The sequence below is a fragment of the Raphanus sativus genome, chromosome 9 (genome assembly GCF_000801105.2).
Source record: "Raphanus sativus cultivar WK10039 chromosome 9, ASM80110v3, whole genome shotgun sequence".
Classification (NCBI taxonomy): Eukaryota; Viridiplantae; Streptophyta; class Magnoliopsida; order Brassicales; family Brassicaceae; genus Raphanus; species Raphanus sativus.
In genome coordinates, this window is record NC_079519.1 from 33,511,039 (window position 1) to 33,533,159 (window position 22,121).

The 22,121-nt window shown below is 32.1% G+C and overlaps 4 protein-coding genes and 1 long non-coding RNA gene across 5 annotated transcripts; 2 read left to right on the forward strand and 3 right to left on the reverse strand.

The window, feature by feature from the left end:
- Window positions 1-2,115: 2,115 nt before the first annotated feature.
- On the reverse strand, window positions 2,116-2,891 carry LOC108824202 (putative gamma-glutamylcyclotransferase At3g02910). The gene has a single exon (XM_018597576.2). It carries the CDS (start codon window positions 2,740-2,742, stop codon window positions 2,218-2,220), a length of 525 nt encoding a protein of 174 aa, XP_018453078.1. The 5' UTR covers window positions 2,743-2,891; the 3' UTR covers window positions 2,116-2,217.
- A 5,586-nt stretch (window positions 2,892-8,477) lies between these two features.
- LOC130499536 (uncharacterized) lies at window positions 8,478-10,347 on the forward strand. The gene is made up of 3 exons (XR_008938412.1): window positions 8,478-8,983; window positions 9,095-9,310; window positions 9,543-10,347. It is a non-coding gene; the product is annotated as an uncharacterized LOC130499536 (long non-coding RNA).
- A 1,739-nt stretch (window positions 10,348-12,086) lies between these two features.
- On the forward strand, window positions 12,087-13,870 carry LOC108825830 (protein RGF1 INDUCIBLE TRANSCRIPTION FACTOR 1). The gene is made up of 4 exons (XM_018599182.2): window positions 12,087-12,321; window positions 12,620-12,811; window positions 12,904-13,128; window positions 13,316-13,870. Exons 1-4 carry the CDS (start codon window positions 12,259-12,261, stop codon window positions 13,514-13,516), a joined length of 681 nt encoding a protein of 226 aa, XP_018454684.1. The 5' UTR covers window positions 12,087-12,258; the 3' UTR covers window positions 13,517-13,870.
- Window positions 13,871-15,210: 1,340 nt separating this feature from the next.
- LOC108823931 (protein TORNADO 2) lies at window positions 15,211-16,878 on the reverse strand. The gene is made up of 2 exons (XM_018597246.2): window positions 16,233-16,878; window positions 15,211-15,759 (listed from the first exon to the last, which is right to left on the reverse strand). The coding sequence occupies exons 1-2, from the start codon at window positions 16,728-16,730 to the stop codon at window positions 15,448-15,450; spliced, it is 810 nt and encodes a 269-aa protein (XP_018452748.1). The 5' UTR covers window positions 16,731-16,878; the 3' UTR covers window positions 15,211-15,447.
- Window positions 16,879-19,888: 3,010 nt separating this feature from the next.
- On the reverse strand, window positions 19,889-20,907 carry LOC108826844 (RING-H2 finger protein ATL30-like). Its single transcript, XM_018600194.2, has one exon. The coding sequence runs from the start codon at window positions 20,744-20,746 to the stop codon at window positions 19,889-19,891; it is 858 nt and encodes a 285-aa protein (XP_018455696.1). The 5' UTR covers window positions 20,747-20,907.
- Between the last annotated feature and the right edge of the window lie 1,214 nt (window positions 20,908-22,121).

The window sequence follows — 22,121 nt, forward strand, 5'->3', positions numbered from 1 at the left end:
ATATTTTACTTTTTGCATAATAAAAACAACAATGTACATCATACTTTTAACCCCATCACAGTTAAATATATGTACGGACATGTATTTTATACATCTAAATTACATTTAAAATATTATATACCTATATTATACACCACTAAATATCATTAATAATTAGAAAACATATATATCGTGTTTATTATATATTGTCAATTACAGATAAAATCAAAACATAACTACAAATCTATATCATTTTTGAAAAATCTAGTCAAAATCTAGTTTTATTATTAAAGAGTAAATCAATTGATCAGATTACCTCATACATCCCATACAGATCTATCATTTTATCGCACCACATATATACACGATTTTATCACAAATAAAGAACTTTTTGTTCATATGGGGTTAAAGTTTACTGTGTATAAAAATTTAACAAATAAGTTACTGTGTATAAAAATTTAACAAATAAGAACATTGACAAATGAAGAGCTCAAGCTTTTGGCATCGTCCAAAGATAAGCACCCAATTTCCCATAATTGGTTTCCAGCAAAATACAGTTTTGTTCCATTGAGAGATGAAGGTAATGATGATACGTAGGTACAGACATACATATGAATGGGTATATGTACAGTTTCATCCGCAACACAAAGTGGGAAAAAGCACACACCGTCGTTGTTGAAGATTGGCGTGGGGAAGTTGTAGGACCAGTACTTGTACCATAGTGCTCCTTGTTCTTTCACTTATCTTCACACGCTTCCCCAAAAAATGCTTAATTACTTAGTTTTCTCAATCGAATCATAAATCCCACACAGTGTCCTAAGAGGAGTTGATGATCAAGAAAAGTGTATTCATTTGAATCATGAATCAGCACGTTTGATCCGCAAGAGAGGTTTGACAATCTTTAAAACTCTTTTTCTTTTTGAACATACAATCTTTGTAACTCCATCTACCAATATCAAGTACAATTACTATCAACTAATTACATAATAGACGTAACTTGTTGGATTAGGTTACCATATGTCACAATTCATTAAATGTATTCCTCGTGAATGGTGCGGATAGAAATGTTCTGATAAGCTAGTTAAGCTAAGTCTGATATGTATTTGATCCGTGGTGATTTAGTCTGATCCAGATTTTACGACTCGGTTTGGTGACGGGTTTGGTCCACCTGTTCGGCCTATAAGAGAGGAACCGAGCCCAACCCTGGTTCTCTAGAAACATTACAACTCCGGACGGATTAGACTATGGGTTTTAAGTCCATATCCTAATAACTCTAGACTGACCTTTAGCTCCTTTCTAGCTCAAATCATAATTGGTCGGAACGTAACGTTTTTTTTTTACTTTAAGAGTTTTACTGAAAATTGCGCTAGGACAAAAGCGTTTGGTCCCTCACTGACAATGGAGATCACATAGCCTGACAACAACATACAACAACAAAAAAGTCCACTACTTGATTTTTGGTCTCTCTCAGACATGACACGTACCGTTAAACCTTGAATCGACAAGAAAAAGAGAGAAAACAAAACAAAGTGCGTATAGATAGGATAGGTTAGGCATTATAAAGCCGCAAGCGAACGAATCTCATCGCCTACTTCTCCCACCACCACTCATCAATCTGTAATCTATAATCGTTGCTTATTTTCTTCGAGAAACATTGTAGTTAAATGGTACATGTTAAATGAATAGTTATAGTAGAATGCAATCCAATAGCAAAAACGTAATCACAACATGATTAGTATCCTCTCCAAAACCTAAAAAGTTTATGGTAGTCTGAAAATTTTAGAGTTTTGTGGTAGTTTTGGTATATAAAACATAAAATATGATAACTATTAATAATTGGTTACTGTCTTTAATAAGGATGGTATATGATTTCTTTGGAGGTCTGGTTTTGTGATATCAAAGCTTAAAACTTTTGGCGATAATAATGGTAAATTGGTAACATCTTTCTTATAAACTCGATCATGACCATGAGAAGCACAATACTGTTAAATTCTCTAAACAATAGATCATTACATTACTCTCTAGAGGTCTTCTTACTCCAAAATGAGCATTAAAGATAGGATATTTAGCTACACACATTATTAGCCTTACAGAACAGAGTTAAACATAATCACAACAATCATCCAAAGAAACCAATTATTAAAACATAGACATTTTTATTCCAAAAGTAGCAGCAAATATAGAATTTTGAGCTATACACATTGTTATATTTGCAATAAACCTTCGAATAAATGCGCTTCAATCAGTAGTAGAAGAAGACACAAACGCTTCCATTTCATCAATAACAGAGCTAAATTTGGGCCTATCCTTAGGCCTAACATACAAAACGCCGTCGTTTTCACCAAACTCACACATCCCAACCTTTCCCCTCTTATCCCATAGTCTCTCACCGAACCTACGGTGAGCAAAGTAAGCTTCGGCCAAGAAAACGACGCCGTTAGACTCCTCCTCAACCACTTCCACCGGCAACCTCTCGTAGTGCTCGACTTTGATCCCTTCCAACTCGTCAAGCCTCACAAGGCCGCGTTTCGAAACCGCGTAAAGCTCGCCGCGGATCCTTTGACCCGACCCGGATCGGTTGATCAGGTAAGGGATCCCGTAGAGACCCGTGACGAGCGGGAACGATAAACGGGTCGTGCGTTGGCCGACGTAAACGGCGTCGTTTTTGGAGATGAGATCTTCTATGAGGAAATGGTTTGGATGGTTTCTTTTCAGCGTTCCGTACACGAAGATGTGGTTCGCGAGTGCTCCTCCTCCTCCCATGGTTTCGCGCGACGCGAGGCTCGGGATTGAACACGGTGGCTGAGTTGTAAAGCTTATCTTACTCGTTTTATTTTGGGCTTCTTAATAATCTATAATGGGCTTTTATGTCGTGCGATTCAAAAATGGATATTATCAATATATGGGCTTTTTAAATCACAGTATTTAGACTGTGTCATGCGTTTGGCTCTTTTTGTTGGACTATGTTTTAAACGTACGAAACACTGACTGAATTTGACTTGTGAAGAAAGAAAAACTTAGGGGGATGTATTCAATTTAGCATTTGATGTGATTTGATTTTTAATGGAGTTTTAGATGATTTTAATAAGTTGCAGAGATTTAGGTGATTTTTGTTAAACTACTCTAGAATATCATCTAAAACAATGAGATTTGAGTTTTATTTTTTTTAACTAAGAAACTTCACCCAAACACCCTAAAATCACCTCAAAACTTTAAAATCCCACAACTTAAAATATTTTCAATAACAGTGGATTTCAGAGTACTTTACGAAATGTCAAGTTCAATAACAGTAGATTTTAAATGAGTTTTTAAAATTCATGTTTGAATAACAGTGGATTTGTCATTTTAATACAAATCACTTGAAACTCTCAGTTGAATACACCCCCCTTAGAATGTTAGTATTAACATAGTACAACAAAAAGGCCCAGTACATGTTGCAGAAGCTGTTAAGGCCTCATACCAAAGGAAATAACAAACACAGAGTACAATGGCGAGAAAATTGTTAAAACAGCTCACATGTTCTAGCTCAATTCAAATTAGGAGTGAAGCCAAGTAGAGAAGACTATGTGTGCCTATGCATTTACTAATTTTCATTTTTGATTACCTTTTAAGGTAAAATGAGAGGAAATTATTTGATAATCTGCACTAACTAATATAAGGAACGAATCAGCTTGTTAAATGTTAACCATCTATCATTTTTCTATCAATTTTTTTAAATAGATAAAACGACAAAATGTCAGAACTTCACTTATTCATTTTTAGCCAAGAAAAAAGAACTCTTCATTTAATTTGGGTCCACCAATGAGAATATGAGATCATCTACACATAGTGAAAGTCGAGTGTGTAATGTGTGTTCACATAACTCTTTGATCTTTTGAATAAAAGAGTGAAGAGGTCGGTTAGAAATTGCTTGGAGTTTTGAAATTTGTACAGTACTAGAAGTTGATTGTTTAGCAGTAGCAGCATTTTCTCATTTTTATCAAACACGCATGTTTCTTTGCTAGAATTATTATTCAGTAATTAATATTCTATAATAATTATGGATAATCAATATATAGATTATACATAATTATCCCCCCGGATGTTTTTATATAGTCATTTGTAAGTTTTTGTCATCAAAAGAGTTATCGAAGAAAAAAAAACTAAAACGGTAAACAAATTTTTACTCCTTATTTTATAGTTATAAAAATGCATAATTAACAAAAAAAATAAAAAAGAAAAATATATAATTAATAAAAATAAATAAGTAAAAAAAATTATTTATTTATTATTTTTTAAAATTATATGGTTTCAGATTCAATCTTAAAAAAAAATACTTTCGATTTTTTTTATCAAATAGAATGTGAATTGTCTAGTTAACTCTACTAAAATTTGAGATTTTGCCGTATAACATTTTAAAAACTTTATTTAAACAAAATATTATAGATATATTTTTTGAAGAAAGAAAAAACAGAGTGGCACCTGTTAAGATGTGACGGTTAACAAAATTAAAAGACAAAAAAAAACGTTCATAGCTGCACCAAGTAAAAGTTGCGTTCACACACTATTTCTAATGATGACAATACAAGTTTATGGTGAATTTGGACCGCTTTGGACGCATAAAAACCCTACCATTTTACACGCTCATTATTTAAACATTTTAATCCACAGAATATACCGTGAGAAAGGATGTAATATCCGTACAGAAGACTTGATAAATGAGAATTGAATAGTAAGTCAACGACCAACGCGTAGAAAGCTGCAAGTCACACAACGACCAACGCGTAGAAAGCTGCAAGTCACACAACGACCAAAGCCAGTTTGCTTAACCGGTTGGGTGGCCTATGAAGACCAGTTTGTTTATTAAGTAAATTCCACACAAGTCTACGTCCTTAACCACATTTACACTTTCACTAAATCTGAAAAATCTTCATTAATTTGATTTGAATTTCTAAGTTACGTATATATCTTACTCTTGAGTCCATTATGAGGCACATTGTATGTTTATCTTAATATAATTACTATTTTATAAAACCGATATTCCGATTGGTCCCATAAGGCCATAACCATATAAGAGAAGAAAATCATACAATATTGGACTAATGGGAAAGTGTGAATACTCCCGAGTCAGATATGGCGTGGCGAGTCCCATTGCTTCACTTTTTCTTCCTTTCAAGGGCCACCAGTTTTTCTATGATATTTTTTTGCTAGATTTATCATAGGATACATATACATATAAATATTTTGAAGCTAGTTCACGGCGATCTACTATGATTTCGTAAAGTGATTAACTATTATTGACGTCACATGACAAAATGATACTCTATGTTTTTCTTCTACATTCCTAGGATTTACTCTAAATTTCAATCGATAACCACATGAATGCAAAAACAAAAACTGTCTATCAAATGCCATGACAAATGAAGATAGGCTGTTATTATCATGACGGATTAATAGTGCACACAAAGTATATGTTTCCTTTAGTATAATAATCGTTTTGCCTTGTTTCATTTATTTATGATGCATATCTCGACAGACATTTATGCATGATGACTACATATGTCTATGGCCTTTTAAGTCTAAAGAAATATCAATAATTTATGGTGTGATTCATGTAAGTAAGAACATTCACTTGCCCATCAGGACAATAAGTGTTACAAGTGTGCATGATTCATGGAGGATAAGCCTACATAATTAACTTGATATTTAACTATCCGCTTTAAACAACTAGCTAGTGACCAAAGTAAACAAGATTAGTCGTCAGTATATTAATTTTTGTCCGCTTGAGACAAATATATTACTAACTCTGGACTTTGGTGAGATCGAGATCGATATAGGTTCAAATTGTTTTCTGTCCGCTTAAAACAACTAGCTAGTTACCAAAGTAAACGAGATTAGTTCAATTTCGTAAGGGCTTAATCCAGTCCTATAATTAATTAGTCAAACACTTTTTAATATTTTTTTGTCCAAAATCTCATTTTCGATTTGGGTTGGATTTAGTCTTAATCTTAACTTTTATATTTTAGTGGTAAAATTAGTTTGGCCAAAAAAACTTGAGTTTATTCCAATTCAAAATAAACTTGGTCAAATGGTGAGAAAACATGATTGAGACACTAAAATGTTTCAAGTTAGATACATCTGTTGTTCGAAATTAAGTTACATTATTCTTTGACATTTACACGGATATGAATTCATACTTACCGTCTATTTGCATATACAGAAAGAAAATATATTTGTGGATTGCAATTTCTATCGGAAATTAGTCTAAATTTCACCATAGGTTCATGGTACTACCCACAAGTTAATAAAAAGAACATCTCTAAGTAGGAAATTTATGTATATCTAACTAACAACTAAATTTTTGTATTTGATTTTAGTTCCTGTTCAGTTTTTTTTGTACGAAGCTCATCATTCATTTGGAACTTCCAGAGATTTTTTTTACTATTCGTTTTTATAGTTTTTTTTGTTTCTATATATCGTGACGACAATCAAAATAACATGAAACAGATGTTTTTCAGTTTGGTTAATTGTCGTTCATATCGGTTAATTGTCTATCTTTGAAGTTTTATAAAAGAAAAATATTGCATCGAGGACGGTATTAGTTTCGAAATTCCCTTTCAGATAAGCCCTTTTTCAAAAAAAAAAAAAAATTCCCTTTTAGGTGACGCATGCTGGAATAGTTAGTATTGACTTTGCAATTTAGGTTTCCTCTTTGATAAATTAAATTGAACCATCAACCAAGCTCAAACACTAAAACACAAATGGACACTGAGTTGTCCAAATCTGTGGACTAATCTCTTCCTTTCACTAAAATAATATAGTGATTAGGTTAGTTCTCCAAATTAATAAGCTTATCTTTTTTGTATATCTACTATATACAACATTGGTCTTTTATTTTTTTCTTCCACTATCACTTTTTTCGTTGCGTATATATAAAGTAGGGAAATTGGATTGTATAACAGTGAAAAACACTAATTAGCTAGATGTCCAATTTCCCCAGTAAGTACTACTTTACTTTTTCTTTGATCAAATAAAGTACTACGTAATCATAAAATGCAATTCACTCTCTTTCCAACTCATAGTTATCAGTAAGCGAATAATTAAAATTAAGCATAAACACTTCCATATATAAAAAAGCATAAATGATACATGATGTAAACGCAATTTACTTTTAAAAAGATAGTATTACATCACTGTCACATTGTGTGAGCGTGTAGTTTACTTGTTAATCAAATTGTTTTATATTAATATTAATTTGAAGTATATATTTGAGATAAAATGTGTATAACTAACAATAAAGTAACACAAATTTATCAATACATATAGATACAATAAATTTAAATAATATGTAAGCATACATTCTCTTACATAATTAGATACTTATTTGAACTTTGAGGGTTAACTAGTTAACTGGTAAATTTTGATATGTATAGATATAATTCTCCGTTCCAAAGGAGAAGTTATATAAACAACAATTTTTTTTAAAAAAATTTACTTTTAAATTATTTAAAATTTTGAATATAAAATAGTTATGATTTATACAAGTTTTAAGTCATAAGGTTTATAGTCTTTTGATTTTTCTAATCGTGGTAATTAGAAGAAAAAAAACTAAAACGTGTAAAATATCCCAACACTAAATCCATGCATAAAATAAATTGAAATTCAGCAATTACTAATAAACAACATAATGAATAATAAAATAATAAAATAAATTAACGAAACGTTTAGGAGAACAAAATACTGCTGAATACGTGACACTAAAATCTAGAATTTTGGTAAACAATGTATTTTTAGTTTTATGAGCTGCAATTTTAACATAATTTTCTTAGATACATCAAACTTTAAAAATTTGAAGAATATTGTTATAAATAAATAAAATAGTTTTCTTTTGTTCAAAACGTAAAAAAATCTAAATAAATTGGAATGCTATGATTTAGAAAACGCATAATGAGGAAACAAAGAATCATGTAATGGAAATTAAGGATAAGATATGAGATGTCAAATGGCAATAATGGAACAATACTTTAATCAACTTTTTTTTTAAAAAAAAGTATCAAAACTTTGAAATAGTTAACAATCTCTAACAACCAATAGATGTGGTGACTATATAACAATTTATATTGGAAAAAAGTATCAAAACATTGAAATAGTAAACAAACTCTAACAACCAATAAATGTGATGACTATATAACAATTTATATTGGAAAAAAAGTATATAGTTATGAGAGATAAGACCGAAGAGGGACAAAAAAAGATATTTTAAAAATCATATATATAATGAGGGACTTTCCTCTCTTCTCAATGTGTCCACCTCGGCATATTTTTAATGATTTGTGGGCCCCATATTGTTCTCGGTTTGGTTAGGACATTTGTTCTCCCGTTTGATTTCGGTTTTCCTCTTTGGTTCAGTCATTTGGTACGTTTGGTTATGCATATGAGTTTGGTTAATGAACTGAACTCTGCGTTTTGTGATTGATACAGTATTAGGGTTTCAATGTTATCGTCTTTTGTCTCTTCAACTTCACATTCTCCTCAGATCTTAGACTGCAAAGACAATGAATTCTTCTATCATCTCTTAGCCTCTCCTAGGTTCAACGTATTTCTCTTAATCTCGCCAATAAATGTTATTATCATTAAGCTGGTGACCTCTCCGTTGCCTTCACGTCGAATCACTAAAATGGAGAGGGTTGAGAGTTGGGATAAACACCCACAACCACTCTCTGTTAATCTTCTTCATCAAGCGTTGCAAGATTCTTCGATAATGTCTTCTTCCGGTGCTGTGACTGTGACTCTTTTGCTCACCATGGAAGTCCAAACATGCTGTGTTATTACGAATACTTCATAACTCCCACTCGAGCCGTTTCGACCGGTGGTTACATTTACTTTATACATAACGACTTTCCAGCGATGAATTCCACCTATAACTCCTTCATCATCTATTGTTTTCTCCATTTCCTCTGTTCTTTCACTTTCGAAATAACTGAACTTATGGCAAAGATCTTATTGATATTCTCTCCTCTGTCAGGTAAATTGTTGGTAGTGACATTTCATTTAAAATTATTGAGATTTGATGTCTTTTATCCTCTTTAAAATGAAACGCTTCTGATTTATTGGCATTAAAACTGTGATTTTGTAGGATCCATGATCCACCAAAGAGATATGCAAGGCTCTGCGAACGAACATGGTCTTGAAGGAAAAAAAGAAAAGCAAAGATAAACTGAAAGTTATCGTATAGGTCTCTCCCACCACTTCTCCAAACTATCTGATTGCTGTGAAGAATGCTTAATGTTCTCTCTTTGACTCATCGCTTGAAGAATACATTGCTTCTTCTGTGCCTTCTCCCTTCGCAAAGGTTTTTCTTCTCTTAGATCATAATCATGTCAAATACATATAACTATATTAGGGTCTCGCAATATCTATTAACTCAGAGAAACTTACAAGCTTAATAAGGTCTTAAGCTCCGCTTTCATTGACATTTATTTTCTTCCCTCGGCATCGGGTTTGATGTTATATTTGGACATGCCGTTGATAAATATCCTGGAGACACTGATCTGAGACGCCACTTTGTTTTCTTCTTCGTACAGGTTGTAAGATATATGGTTGCATTGATTTCTGAGAAGAGACTTTGCAAAGGTACTAAAAATATTGAGCAGATTCAAATATCAAAAGGATCAAGAAAGACAATAAATTATAATCAAGTCGTCGAGGCAAAGATCTTAGACGCATCTTTAAGGTAAGGGAGATAGAAAAAAGGACCACCGCCGATCCAAAAATCTTCATTGTAATAAGACTTTATACCTTCCGTGGAAGGCAAGCAAAGAGACATCTTTGTAGGAAGCTTGTACATGGAGACAAGCTGCGAGGGAACAGATAAGTAAGTGGTTGTTAGCGAGACCAATGGATCCACCGAAATCCTTGGGGGTAGGTTTCAACGCAGTAGCATCGTCAGTGCACGTCAAAGTAACGTAGAGATCTTTTCGCCGTCCATGGAGTATATTCCATTAGGTGTGTATAGTAAGCCAATGATGTCTTGAAGGAGCCTGGTATTGACTGGTCGATCTTGTCTGATGGAGTGGTAAGAAGTGGATTTGGCGGCGGTGGAGCAGTTTAGTAATAGAGGCGTGGCTCTGTTGAGGTCAATAAGGAAGCTTTGGCTGCGGAGGTTCGGGCCGATGGTCAAAGGCATGCAAGGAGTAGAGATTTGTGGTCTTGTCTTTGTAAATAAGGGTGCAGAAAATTGAACCTTTGGTTTGTAGTAAGACTGAGATGTACTTGCTTCATGGATAATTAATGATGAGTGAAAGCACTGAGAAGATCACACGATGAACAAATTCTTAATGGACATTACTTCGTGGATAATGATTATATTTATAAAATGACATAGACATTACCTTCTTCATTTCTTTTTCCAATTTAGATTTAATATATCCGGTAGCTTTTGACATTTGAATATGAATATATCTGTGGAGAAACATCTTTACCAAGAAACAATTTCAAAATGTAATAGATAACGTATTGATAACACTGTTGCTGATGTTTCTGATATGTTTCTGGTGACTACGAGAACTTTCTCACAACTTTTCTTGGTTCCACAATCTGATTTTTGTTTTATAATCTTGGCTTTCGCTTCTGATTTGTTTCTTGTATCAAAACTTCACTTTAATATATCAATTAAAACCTCTTCAACTAAACCAAAAAAATCACCCAAATCCACCACTTTTTACACTTTTTTAAAGTATTAGAAAACTTTTATTGTCAACATGTTATATACATGTTACTAGATGTTTTGCCCGCATATGCGGGCATAAATTTTTTATAAATACTTATTAGTTTATGTCTTACTAATCTAAAACCAGCATAATAAATTATTATTTATGTTTTTAACCAATTAAATCAAACATCAAAATATTTATATATGTCAAATATCTTTTATCAAAATATATATGTCAAATATTAGTGTGTTAAGTTTTTTTAAAACACTCATATCTTAGAGATAGTTTAGAAAATATATTTATATTTTTTTGGTTAACTAATATTTAATTATAAATTGTTTTGTATCTTAATTTTTTTTAACTTTATAATAAAAATATTGTTTTCAGATAGGCACACAATATATATATAAGAGTTATCTTTTTTTTTTTTTTTAAATCTATAATATTATTTTGTAATCAATTATTTAATATAGCATATTACATATAAACTTTATATCATTAAAATAAAATTCGTTTTTATTTATATATAAATTCAGTAAGGGTATTATTTAAGTTAATAAAATAGTGAATAGTTAGAAACTAATAATAAACCAATAAACTATCTAAAAGTCTAAAACCTAATAAAAATATGACAAATAAGAAAAGCTAATATAACATATAAATTTATGACTAATAGAAATAAAATTCGTTTTTATTTATACAAGATTCATCAAAGCTATTTTGAAATTAATAAATTAGTGACTCAGCTAAAAACAAATAATAAATCAATGATAATTTAGTTTAAATTTAATAAAACATGACAAATAAACAAAATTAGCTAAAATTATGGAGAACATGACAAGTAAGTAAAATCACTTCATAAATAATAGTATAAATACTATACGTATACACTAATAATTCATACAACAAACAACCAAATACTGAAAACTAAAACCACCTCCTTTGTGTTAAAACAAAAAAAAACACAACTGATCTCTCTCCACTTATTGATCCATCGCAGCAGCACCAAATACAAAACCCCTCTAAAATGGGTATCACTATTTTTTTTTTTTCCAAAATGGACATCACTATCCACACGGCATACATGTTTCGTACTAAGTGTAATTTCACATTTTTTTACTGCAAGCCAACATTGCATGCAAATCTTTAACTTTACATACAAGGAAGGATTCTCTCGACCTAGCTCAGCCTCTGATTGATTGGTAGGAATCACATGTATCATTGTCAATAACCCCGCGCTTGCGCGGGGCACCGCCCCTAGTACAAAAGGAATAATCAAAGAGAAGAGGCCAAGGAGAGTTCCTTGAAGGCAACGCTTCTTAGGCTCGGATTCTAGGTTCGGATTTAGCTTCGGTTTTAAACACCAAAACACTTCTTATTAGGCTCAGATATTAGGTTCGGTTAGTCGGCATAAGAAGGATAATTAGGACTCTTCTTCTCTAAAAACCCACTCTGCAAGAAACCAATCTCTCTCTACTCTCTCGCTTTTTTAAACCCTTACCGCTTTCTCTCTCTGAAAAAACCCTTTTATCCAAAAACTTTTGGGAGCTTACTCAGAAAAAGTTTGCTCTTTTACTGCATTCGGACAATGGCCATTGAAGAACACGAGAACCCAAATCGAGAAATCACTCCTAAGAACAGAACAATCATGGTATGTCTTAAACAAAGCTTCTCTCTTTTTTTAGACTTTTACATTATTGGCTCTGTTTCTCATTGTTATGCATTGTTGATAATAAGGATTTTCTCAAAACTAGATTCGCTGCTTAATATTCGGTTCCAAATGCTTTTCTTTATTTGACAGAATCATATGAAATTTAGAAAAAAAAAATGTCAAAACTTGAGAGAACTAGTCAAGAGTCTCCTTTAAGTCTTATAAAGGAGAAGACTTTATGATAATGTGGAAGTCAATGTTGTATTCTGTTAAGATTAAAAGCTAACTTCTTTTTCAGGGAGGTGGTGGAGAGGAGGAGAAGTGGTGGCCTTCATGGTTGAAACCTTTACTCAAAGAACACTTCTTTGTTCAATGCAACTTCCATGGACACTCACCGAAAAGCGAATGCAAGATGTATTGTTTGGACTGCACTAACGGCTCGCTCTGCTCTCTCTGTCTTGCCCATCACAAGGATCATCGTACCATTCAGGTGCCTTTTGCATTTACATTACATATTTAGACGACTGCCTTTGGAGAAAGTTTGGTTTTTGAAATGTTGCTGCTGTTAACATGATTTTGCAGATAAGGAGATCATCTTATCATGATGTGATAAGGGTAAGTGAGATTCAGAAGCATTTAGATATCTTCAGCGTTCAGACGTATGTGATCAACAGTGCAAAGGTTGTGTTTTTGAATGAAAGGCCTCAGCCTCAGCCTAGACCTGCTAAAGGAGTTTCTAACGCCTGCACCGTCTGCTATCGTGGCCTTGTCGATGATTGCTTCCGCTTCTGCTCTCTTGGCTGCAAGGTACATTCCCCTATCTCACATGACCAATAAGTCTTGTTCTGTTTCAAGTCTATGGTTTTATTTACAGAGAAAAGTTTGAAGCTTTTGATTAGTATCTTCCTTTTCTTGCCAATATCTATAACTCTGAGCAAAGAGTCTTTCTTCTGATGAACTTTTTCTATGTTTTTTTGGCAACTGGAATCAACAGGTAGCAGGAACTTCTAGAAGCTTTGAGAAGAGAGTGAAGAATATAGCAACGGAATCAGAGAATTCAAGCAACAGCTCAGGAGTAGAGGATCTCATCCCAAATCCACAGAGTTTGACCCCATCAACGCCTCAACTTCCTACTTCCACTTCTTTGCGAAAAAGACGAAGAAAGGGAATCCCTTACCAATCTCCCTTGCAATGAGGTTTGGTCGCAAAGAAGGGGTTTAAAGCTCAATACAAGACATAACATAAAAAGGTTACCAAAGTAGGGCCTTAGTTTTTGTGTGCTATGAAGTAGTCAAATAACTAGTAAAAGTGTATATATATATGATCATCTTCTTGTATATTCTTAAAGGTGATGCCATTGAGGATAGATAGGAGTGATACTATGGGGTTTTTAGGGAGTTGAAGTGGGAATAAGACAAGATCATGAGGGCTTTTTAAGTAATTGGTTTTTGACAAAAGTTCTTGTGTGTAAATTTGGTTTTGATGGAGATTATATAACAAAATAACATATAATTTATATATTTCGTCTTTGAAATGCTTATTAGACAAATCCAAAGTTATGCAAACGTAAGGATAAACATAATTTATACCTAAGAACAACCTTCATCTATGCAAGAATACTGGCCATACTTGTTGTCAACATTCTTGAGACATCTAGCCTGACCACATTTCAGGAGAAAGGTAGGGAATATGAGAAAGATATCCCTGTTGGCACGTAATTTTAATAACGCTGGTCAGTTGTATTCAAGCATAACTCGAAACCGATTGATCAATCGATCCACAAGCATCACATGGAATTGATAGTGGTCGATGGAAACAAAAAATAAACAAATGTTCTGCAATGTTTGTGTAAGGTGATTTACAAAACCAAATACCTACAGCCTAGTTCTATGGGTTTTCAAAAAAAAAATGGTAATCTTTAATTTACCATTTATTAAAGAATACGATAAATAACAAAATCTTAACAACAACGTTTTCATCCTAGTATACACACACCTCGTAACAAAGAATAACAATCCTGATAAGAAGGTTTTTTTGCCAACCAAAACTAGCAAAAAAACAGTTAGAGAGATGATTAAAATTCAAAACATCGTATACACACTATTAACTTTCTGTTATGCAAAACGCAAAACACATGTTTTATTTATTAAAAATTGTTAAAGATAATTAATCTACTTTACTGAAATTTTAGAATTATTATTTGTTATTTTTTCAGCAAAATTTTTAAAAATAAAAATTTTATTTCATATTTGTTTATATATATTGTTTCATATATGTATATAATATGAAGATACAACTATTTATATCAATCATGCTTTATAAAAAAATTAAAGCTCCGAAACGATTCAAGCCCAACTACCACTTGATCTTAGAAGATAGCCGTCGATAAAAAAAAGTTAAAACTCAAATCTTACTACCAAAATTTTATAGGAATAAAATCTAGAACTACAGCAAAAAACTTACAACTTTAATTTAGAGCAAAAATATTAAAGCTACAATAAGACTTTAAGTATTGGTTGTTTTTGGCAATAAGGGTGATTGGTTGAGTTATAAATAGTGACTTTTATCTTTAGTTTCTATTTATAATATTTAAGTTACCAATCATGTTTTATATAGTTTTTAAAGCTGAAGTCGATAAAAATAAAAAATGGTTGTAGAAACTTTATTTTCTAAAACAAAAAAATATGATTGTAGAAATTTATTTCTTTTTAAAAATATTGATGTAGGAATATATTTTATTTTTATCATTTTTTCATTTAATTTCTACAGTTACTATCCAACCGTCTAAATCATACAGTAAATTTTCTACTGTTACTATCCAACCAATGCGCCGCAATGTCTCTTGGATGTGAATTTGGTTTTGAAGATTATATAGATAATCATAATATATTCATTCAAAAACAAAAATCATATATATATAATCAATATTAATTAACAATGGAAAGTTTTGCAAACCCAAACTAAGGAGGTACACCAAACATTCTTCCAGTTACACCAAATGTTCTGGTAATGCGTGCAATAAAAGAGAAGACTACAATGGTCGAAACATCAAGAAACTAAAAATAGAGGAACCCCCAATAATTTGAAACATTCTCCCCGGTTTTGCCTCTAAACTTCTCAACCTGATCATGTATAACCCTGCCTATACTTTCTGAAAAGATCCTCGGTTTTAGCGTTTCGGAACGCGCAGCAGCCAATTATATAAACGATTATCAACCCGATTAACGCCAACAGGAGAAAGATATCTGCCTTTAACCAATCAACCTTAAGATTTTGAAGCAAACCGGCTTTGCACGAATCACAAGCGTAGCACAAAGCGTTTTGGTCATTGCTCCACTGTAGACAATCCATATCTGCATTCATATCTATGGGACTTATCCAGTAAGTAGGGTTCACGAATGTGAATCCACATTTTGTTGGGGGCTTGCAGCATCCAGACTGAAAATAAACAAACGGGGTTAGATTTAAAAAATTATTTTAAATAAGGGGGCAAAAAGTTGTTCCGCGTGTCTGATTAGAGTTTACCTTAGTGGAAAGATCTGGAAAAGTTGGGGATTTCATTTTTATTTTAATCAAAAGTTTAAACTTTTTCAGTTCTCGTTCAGACAAAGCCTATAACTTAAGAATCAAATCTCTGTTCTGGAAGACAAACCTAACAAGTAAAGCACTAATTCTATATACATTTTACATTACCGCCCCGTTTCTTTCATTTATTCGCTTTTCAACCCTAAACTTATTGTTTCTTATTTACCCCATATTTTTTCCTCGAATAACGAGTTGCTGCACTAATTAAACAAAAAGAAACGACAACTCGAATGCGTAGATTGCGGCAAGAATCCTCCAAAACTTAAACAAAAACTAACAAAAAGTTAAAAGACCATATAACAAAATAAAGAAGAAGATATACTTACTTGAATGGGACTAAGATGAGCATTGAAGAAATCTAGAGCCGAAGTGTATGTCTGATTCAGTTCAGGACAAATACTAGTAGTACTCAAACAAGTACGGATCCTATCCCATTTGTAAGACCTCTGAACACGTCGACGCAAGTAACCAGAGAAATCTTGAAGACTATACTCAAGATAAGCTCTGCTTGGTTCCGGATGACCAGAGCCTTTAATGGTGACCATGTAAATAAATCCGACAAGAATACCTAAAAGTACGATGAGAACAAGCATGGCCATCAAGTAAACTATGAGAAGCCAAGTGATTCTCCAGAACCCTCCTATGAAACCAGCAAGACCGACAAGAAGGATCAAGACTCCGAGGATTATTACTGGCCACTGAAGGAGCTTCACGCAGGAGTTTACCTCTCCGGTGGCGAGCCAGATCCCGGCGCCGATGACCGGAACTGAGAGGAGGACGGAGATGAAGTTTATGCAACCGATTACATTGTTGCTTAAAGGCATTTTTGGGAGGAGAGGAAGATAGACTCTTTTGTGTTTTTGAAATCTGTTTGGGTTAAGAAAGGGATTTAACAACAATCGTGATAACTTAGGGAGAGAGAAAAAATGGAGCGAGAGAGATAGAAGATCCACATTCACATGTGTGAAAAAGTGTATAGTGTTATATAAAATGTTTTTGTTAGTTTTAGGGTAATAAAAATTGCTGACAAAAAAGGGTAATAATAAAATTTGAAAAAGTGAATTGTATTGAACAGGTAATTTGACTTGATATCCTTTCTCAAAAGAGGGAAATAAATCAAAACTTATTTATCACACATTTGTATATATTCTCAGAATCAGTATATAACTTTCAAAAAAAAAATTGAACATTATTATACTTGATTTTTTTGTCAATTATACTTGATTTTAATGATATCAGAAGAGAAACATTTAAAGAAGATGACACACAGAACTAAGATATGCAGCGTGTTCAGCTTTTAATACTCTTATCCTACTAACATTAAAGGCGAGTAAATTGTAATTTTTTTTAGTAAATTAGTCAAAACTAGTATGAAGGAAATTAGTGTAAATAATAAGAACTACTTGAAAAATCTAATCAACGTTCTTCTAGAAAAGTTGATTCTTGGGTGTATATCAATAACCAACTTTTCCTTAAAAACAGTATGTAGAACATATTTGGTAAAAACTAAATTGTTATTCATTTCAAAGTTTCAACACAAAATTTAAACATACAATCACAAACTTAAAAGATACAATGAAAACATAATACGAATTATATATGAAAGGTGCTACTGACCATATAAAATCTCCAAATAAGCAAAATAAATAAATAAATTGATATTCATTCATCATGTATGCAATATTATTTTGTTGGTATCTATTGTGTGGATGCAATATTGAGCGGGAACATTTGCATTTGCCTTAATGGATGCAATATTGAGCGGGGATATTTGTTTATGATTGAATTGAAGTTTTAAACAAAAAGAAAAAAGGTAAATAAACAAATACACCACGGTTTATTCGACATTCTAAGAACTAGTGATTTTTTTTTTAAAATACAGAATAGTTTTTATTAGATTTTCAAAACAGTAAATTTAAACATTTATCACATATGCATCAATAATTTCTTGTCTATTTTTATAAAAAAGAATATTAAATAGCACCAGTATGAAGGAAATTGATTTTGTATAGCCATAGACAAATAACTTTGACGAGTTTTTATATTTATTTTTGATTAAATGAAGGAAAAAAATGAAAATATGTTTATTGCGGTGGAATTCTAAACTAAATGGAGTTTACGTTTTGTATTGAATTGCCATCAATTACAATAATTTTTAATAAATTAATAATGTTGGGATTATACTATTTTAATTTATCATATATAAATTAACTAAATTTTAGGAAATTGATTTTTCTATTTTTCTATTATTTTATTATTTATTTGGGCATATGAAATATATTTCATAAAATTTAATGTTGTTTTAGATATAGTTTTACTAAATTTATCGAAATATATTAAAGTGTTAAAACAGAGGTAAATTTTATTCTGAATAGAAAATAAACTATACCATTTTTTATACTTAGATAAATTATATATAGATAAATTATTAATTTACGATTTTAGTAAAACCATATGTTTACATAAATTTTTCTAAATAATTATTATCTTATAATTTTATAGATTTGTATAATATTTTGATCGGCCTGATCTGGAATTGAATATTTTATTAATCTATCGTGGTTATCAATTTATAGAATATTAATTTATAGAGTTCTAATGTACATATTATTTCAATCATTTTATTTTCTCTTTGAACAATTTATTTTACAGTTGCTAAGAAAATCATGTTGTAAAAATAAAGACCACTTCATTTTTTTTAATTTACACGGCTATACAATTAAACGGTTTGGTTCAAATTTTGGAGTCCATGTAAAATGCTCCATGCCTATCCTCAATAATTTTTTTTGTTTGAAACTGATCCTTTTTTGTTTGAAACTGATCCTTAATAATTTTTCTTTGATGAATTTGGTATACGAGTAATAATTTTTCTTTGATGAATTTGGGATACGAGTAATATTTTTTGGTTATAATTGAAAAGGACTGTCCTTACATATTCAGACTTGATTGCACATTATGACCAGAAGAACACAACACGTGAATAAACAAATTTATTTATATTTTCTTTAAATCACTTTTAAGTTTTCATCTGCCACCTTTTCGGTAGATATTGTCAGATTCCTCAAAACAAATAAGTTAACTTTCACAAATCAGAATTCTCGACAAAAACCTAACATTACCGTCCACTAAAATAAAATCAGCTTATGATTTGGTTTTAAGAATTTTTTATCCAGTTCGATTTGCTTCACAGTAATCTTTTATACCAAAATGTCAAAAACTCTAACAGCATCTCTAATCTATGATATTATTTGTGTAAAGTCACTCCATTGTAATGTAATTTTAGCATTAATTTTTTTGAATCTCCAACCACAACACTATATATTACATTAAAAAGAATATTACTTATTATTATATTATTAATTAAGATTCAATTAGTTTTTATAAATATTAATTATTATAAAAATATATTATATAACAAAATATTATATTATATATTTTTAGTTCAAGAGAATACTCTCTAGCTCAAGAGAGACTTTTCGAATCACAACTAAAATCAGAGCTCTTATGGATCTACAATTTTCCTCTATGATACTTTTATTGTCTTTAGGATACATTATCGCATTGGACTCAATAGCAGCTTTGATACTGTAATGTGTCTTCCTTGTTGCCTGGTAAGACACACTGCTCGTCTAGCCGATGACGAAATCTCCTTACTTGTAGTAACAAGACAAAAGAAGCTTCGCATACGAGCCGACCATCTTTGCATAGTGTAAATGTACTCATCTCTAATCTTCATTGAATGCAAACCACCTCTTTGCACGGTATGCCTGACCCGCTTTACACAACCATCAATCAAACAGTTACAACTGACGACACTCGGCTGCATTAGAAGTGTAGAATCCGAAACACTTCTCCTTGTTTCCATAGCTCGAAGTAGCAAGACGTGAGGGTCACGGATGTTTAACATAATATGAAAAGTTTGTTTCTAGGTTTAAGAATTAACGAACAAAAGATAATTTTAAATCTTTTTAAATTTTTTTTTTTATGATTCCGGTACAAGTGATTGACCAGAGAGTTCACCAAACCGGCCTTCTCTGTTTCTCATAAGCTCACCAAACGAAATACAACTCTCTGTTTGGTTATTATTATGTCTTCTCGTTACCTTAATCTTAACATGATCCGGTAATCTCAAAGTAAACCGATCTTCTTCCTCCGGTTTATTCCTCACTATAGAATGACCAGTGGTTTTCGATCTCGAGAATTTGTCTGGTAAGGACTCCATCATCCTCTCGTTATTACCACAACAACTACTACTACTCTGTCTCGACAACAAAACCTCGTTTGATGTTGACGATTGATCTTGGTTTCTGTTTTTGTGTATGACTTCAATGATCAGTTCTTTGATGTTTTCAGGCGCGGTCGGATCTAAATTCCGTCGACAAACAGGACATGTTTTGTTAGATTCGAGCCAACGGTCGATGCATTCTTGATGAAAAATATGGTAACAAGTTGTTAAGAGTCGGAGAAGGACATGTTCTTCTTCGAATTCAAGAAGACAAATGGCGCATTCGAGTCCGTGTTTGTCTTCTCGGAGATCTTTGACTGAGGAGAATGGGAATAATGGGAAGGACTTGATGATTTCTGGCTCTAAACCGGGGTTAACCGGTGGTTGACCGGCGGTTTCTTGTTGTGATTGGGTTTGATCTTCGGGTGGTCCGTTGCGGTTAAGGCGATCCCAAGCTTGCGAGAGAGTGTTGAAGAAGCATTTGCAGCAACATAGAGCGAAGAAACCGATGAAGAGGACGAGGAGGAGGATTACCACTAGTTGTGGGTTATTGTAATGATGCGGCTGCTGAGATTCAAGAGTTGTGTTTGGTCCGATCGGTTTCTGCGCCAGCATTGAAGAAAAGAGTGTCGGAGATTCAAAGATTAGAATGTTAATTTGGTTTCTCAATTTATATTTTGTTTTTTCTGGTTGCTGAATTATGGCAGTGTTGTGATTTTGTGTATGGTGAGAATGTGAGTGTGTAGTGTGCGTAGGATTGGTTTACTTAATTTAGAAATGAGTGTGTGATTAGTTTAACTTGCATTGAACGAGTCTTTTGTTACATTATTTTGATGATTTAACCACCCTTGTATTACAAAAAAAAAAAAACCCACCTAAGCTACTGACTAAAAAGCGCAGGAGGGTTGCTTAATGATCTCAAGATATCAAGATCTTTGGCTCGCCCTTCTGTTGTGTATGTTCAGCCAGACATGTTCAGATGTTCTATATGAGCTTTACATTCTCATTTAGTATTTTTGACATGGATTTACCATTGATGTAATCTATCAGTTATTCAGTGTCTAACCATTTATTGATGGGATACAAGTTATACAACCACTTTGTACTAATTAAACATCATACATTGTTACCTCTTAAAAGCTTTGAAAGTTGTCAAAAAAAAAAAAAGCTTTGAAAGTAGTATGAAATTAGAGAATGGTACATGTCAAATATTTATGGAAATTGATAAACGACAAGCTTTGAAATTTCTCTCCTTTTAATATTTTGATGAGAAAGCTAAAAGCATCTTTATCAGCATATTTCAATAAATTTTAGAGCATTATAATAAAAGGAAAAAATTAAAAAAGTGATGAAAGATGTATATCTAAAGTATTAGACAATAAGTGTTTTGTCTAGGTTATTTCACTTATTTCACTAGTAAATATTACTAAAATTTATTTTTTACACTATTTTATTAATTTTTCACACCTAAGCTATATCTTTCCATTTATACCATTAAAGATGTTCTAATGATAATAGAGCTTTTGGGTAGGTTTAATATCGCAGCTATTCGCGGCGTAGTGGTGTGACGAGCATGGGTCAGTGCTTTGGCGACCTACGTTCGAATAGTTGCACCGATTCAAAAGCAAACTAGATTTGTCTGAAGTTAATTTATTGAGTTTTACTGTATATGCATAAACGAGGTATTCTAAAATACCTTTTTCTTTTGTATTATTATCATGTTTTTTTTTTCTTCTAAAAGACCTCTTTTGTTAATTTTTATTCAGTGCTGTTTCTTTTTTGTAAGATTACTAGATAACCTATATTCAATCTGTATGTCAAGTTTTCAAAGTTTGGCAATTATTTGATTTTTGGGGCCTTAGCCTTGAATTTCTTGTAGAAATTGTGAGTATAATATTATTGCAATAATTTATAAGGCTAAGGCCCCAAAATGGTTGGAATAGTTTTAGCAATAATATTATATAAATATAGGAATGGAATGAAGAATACT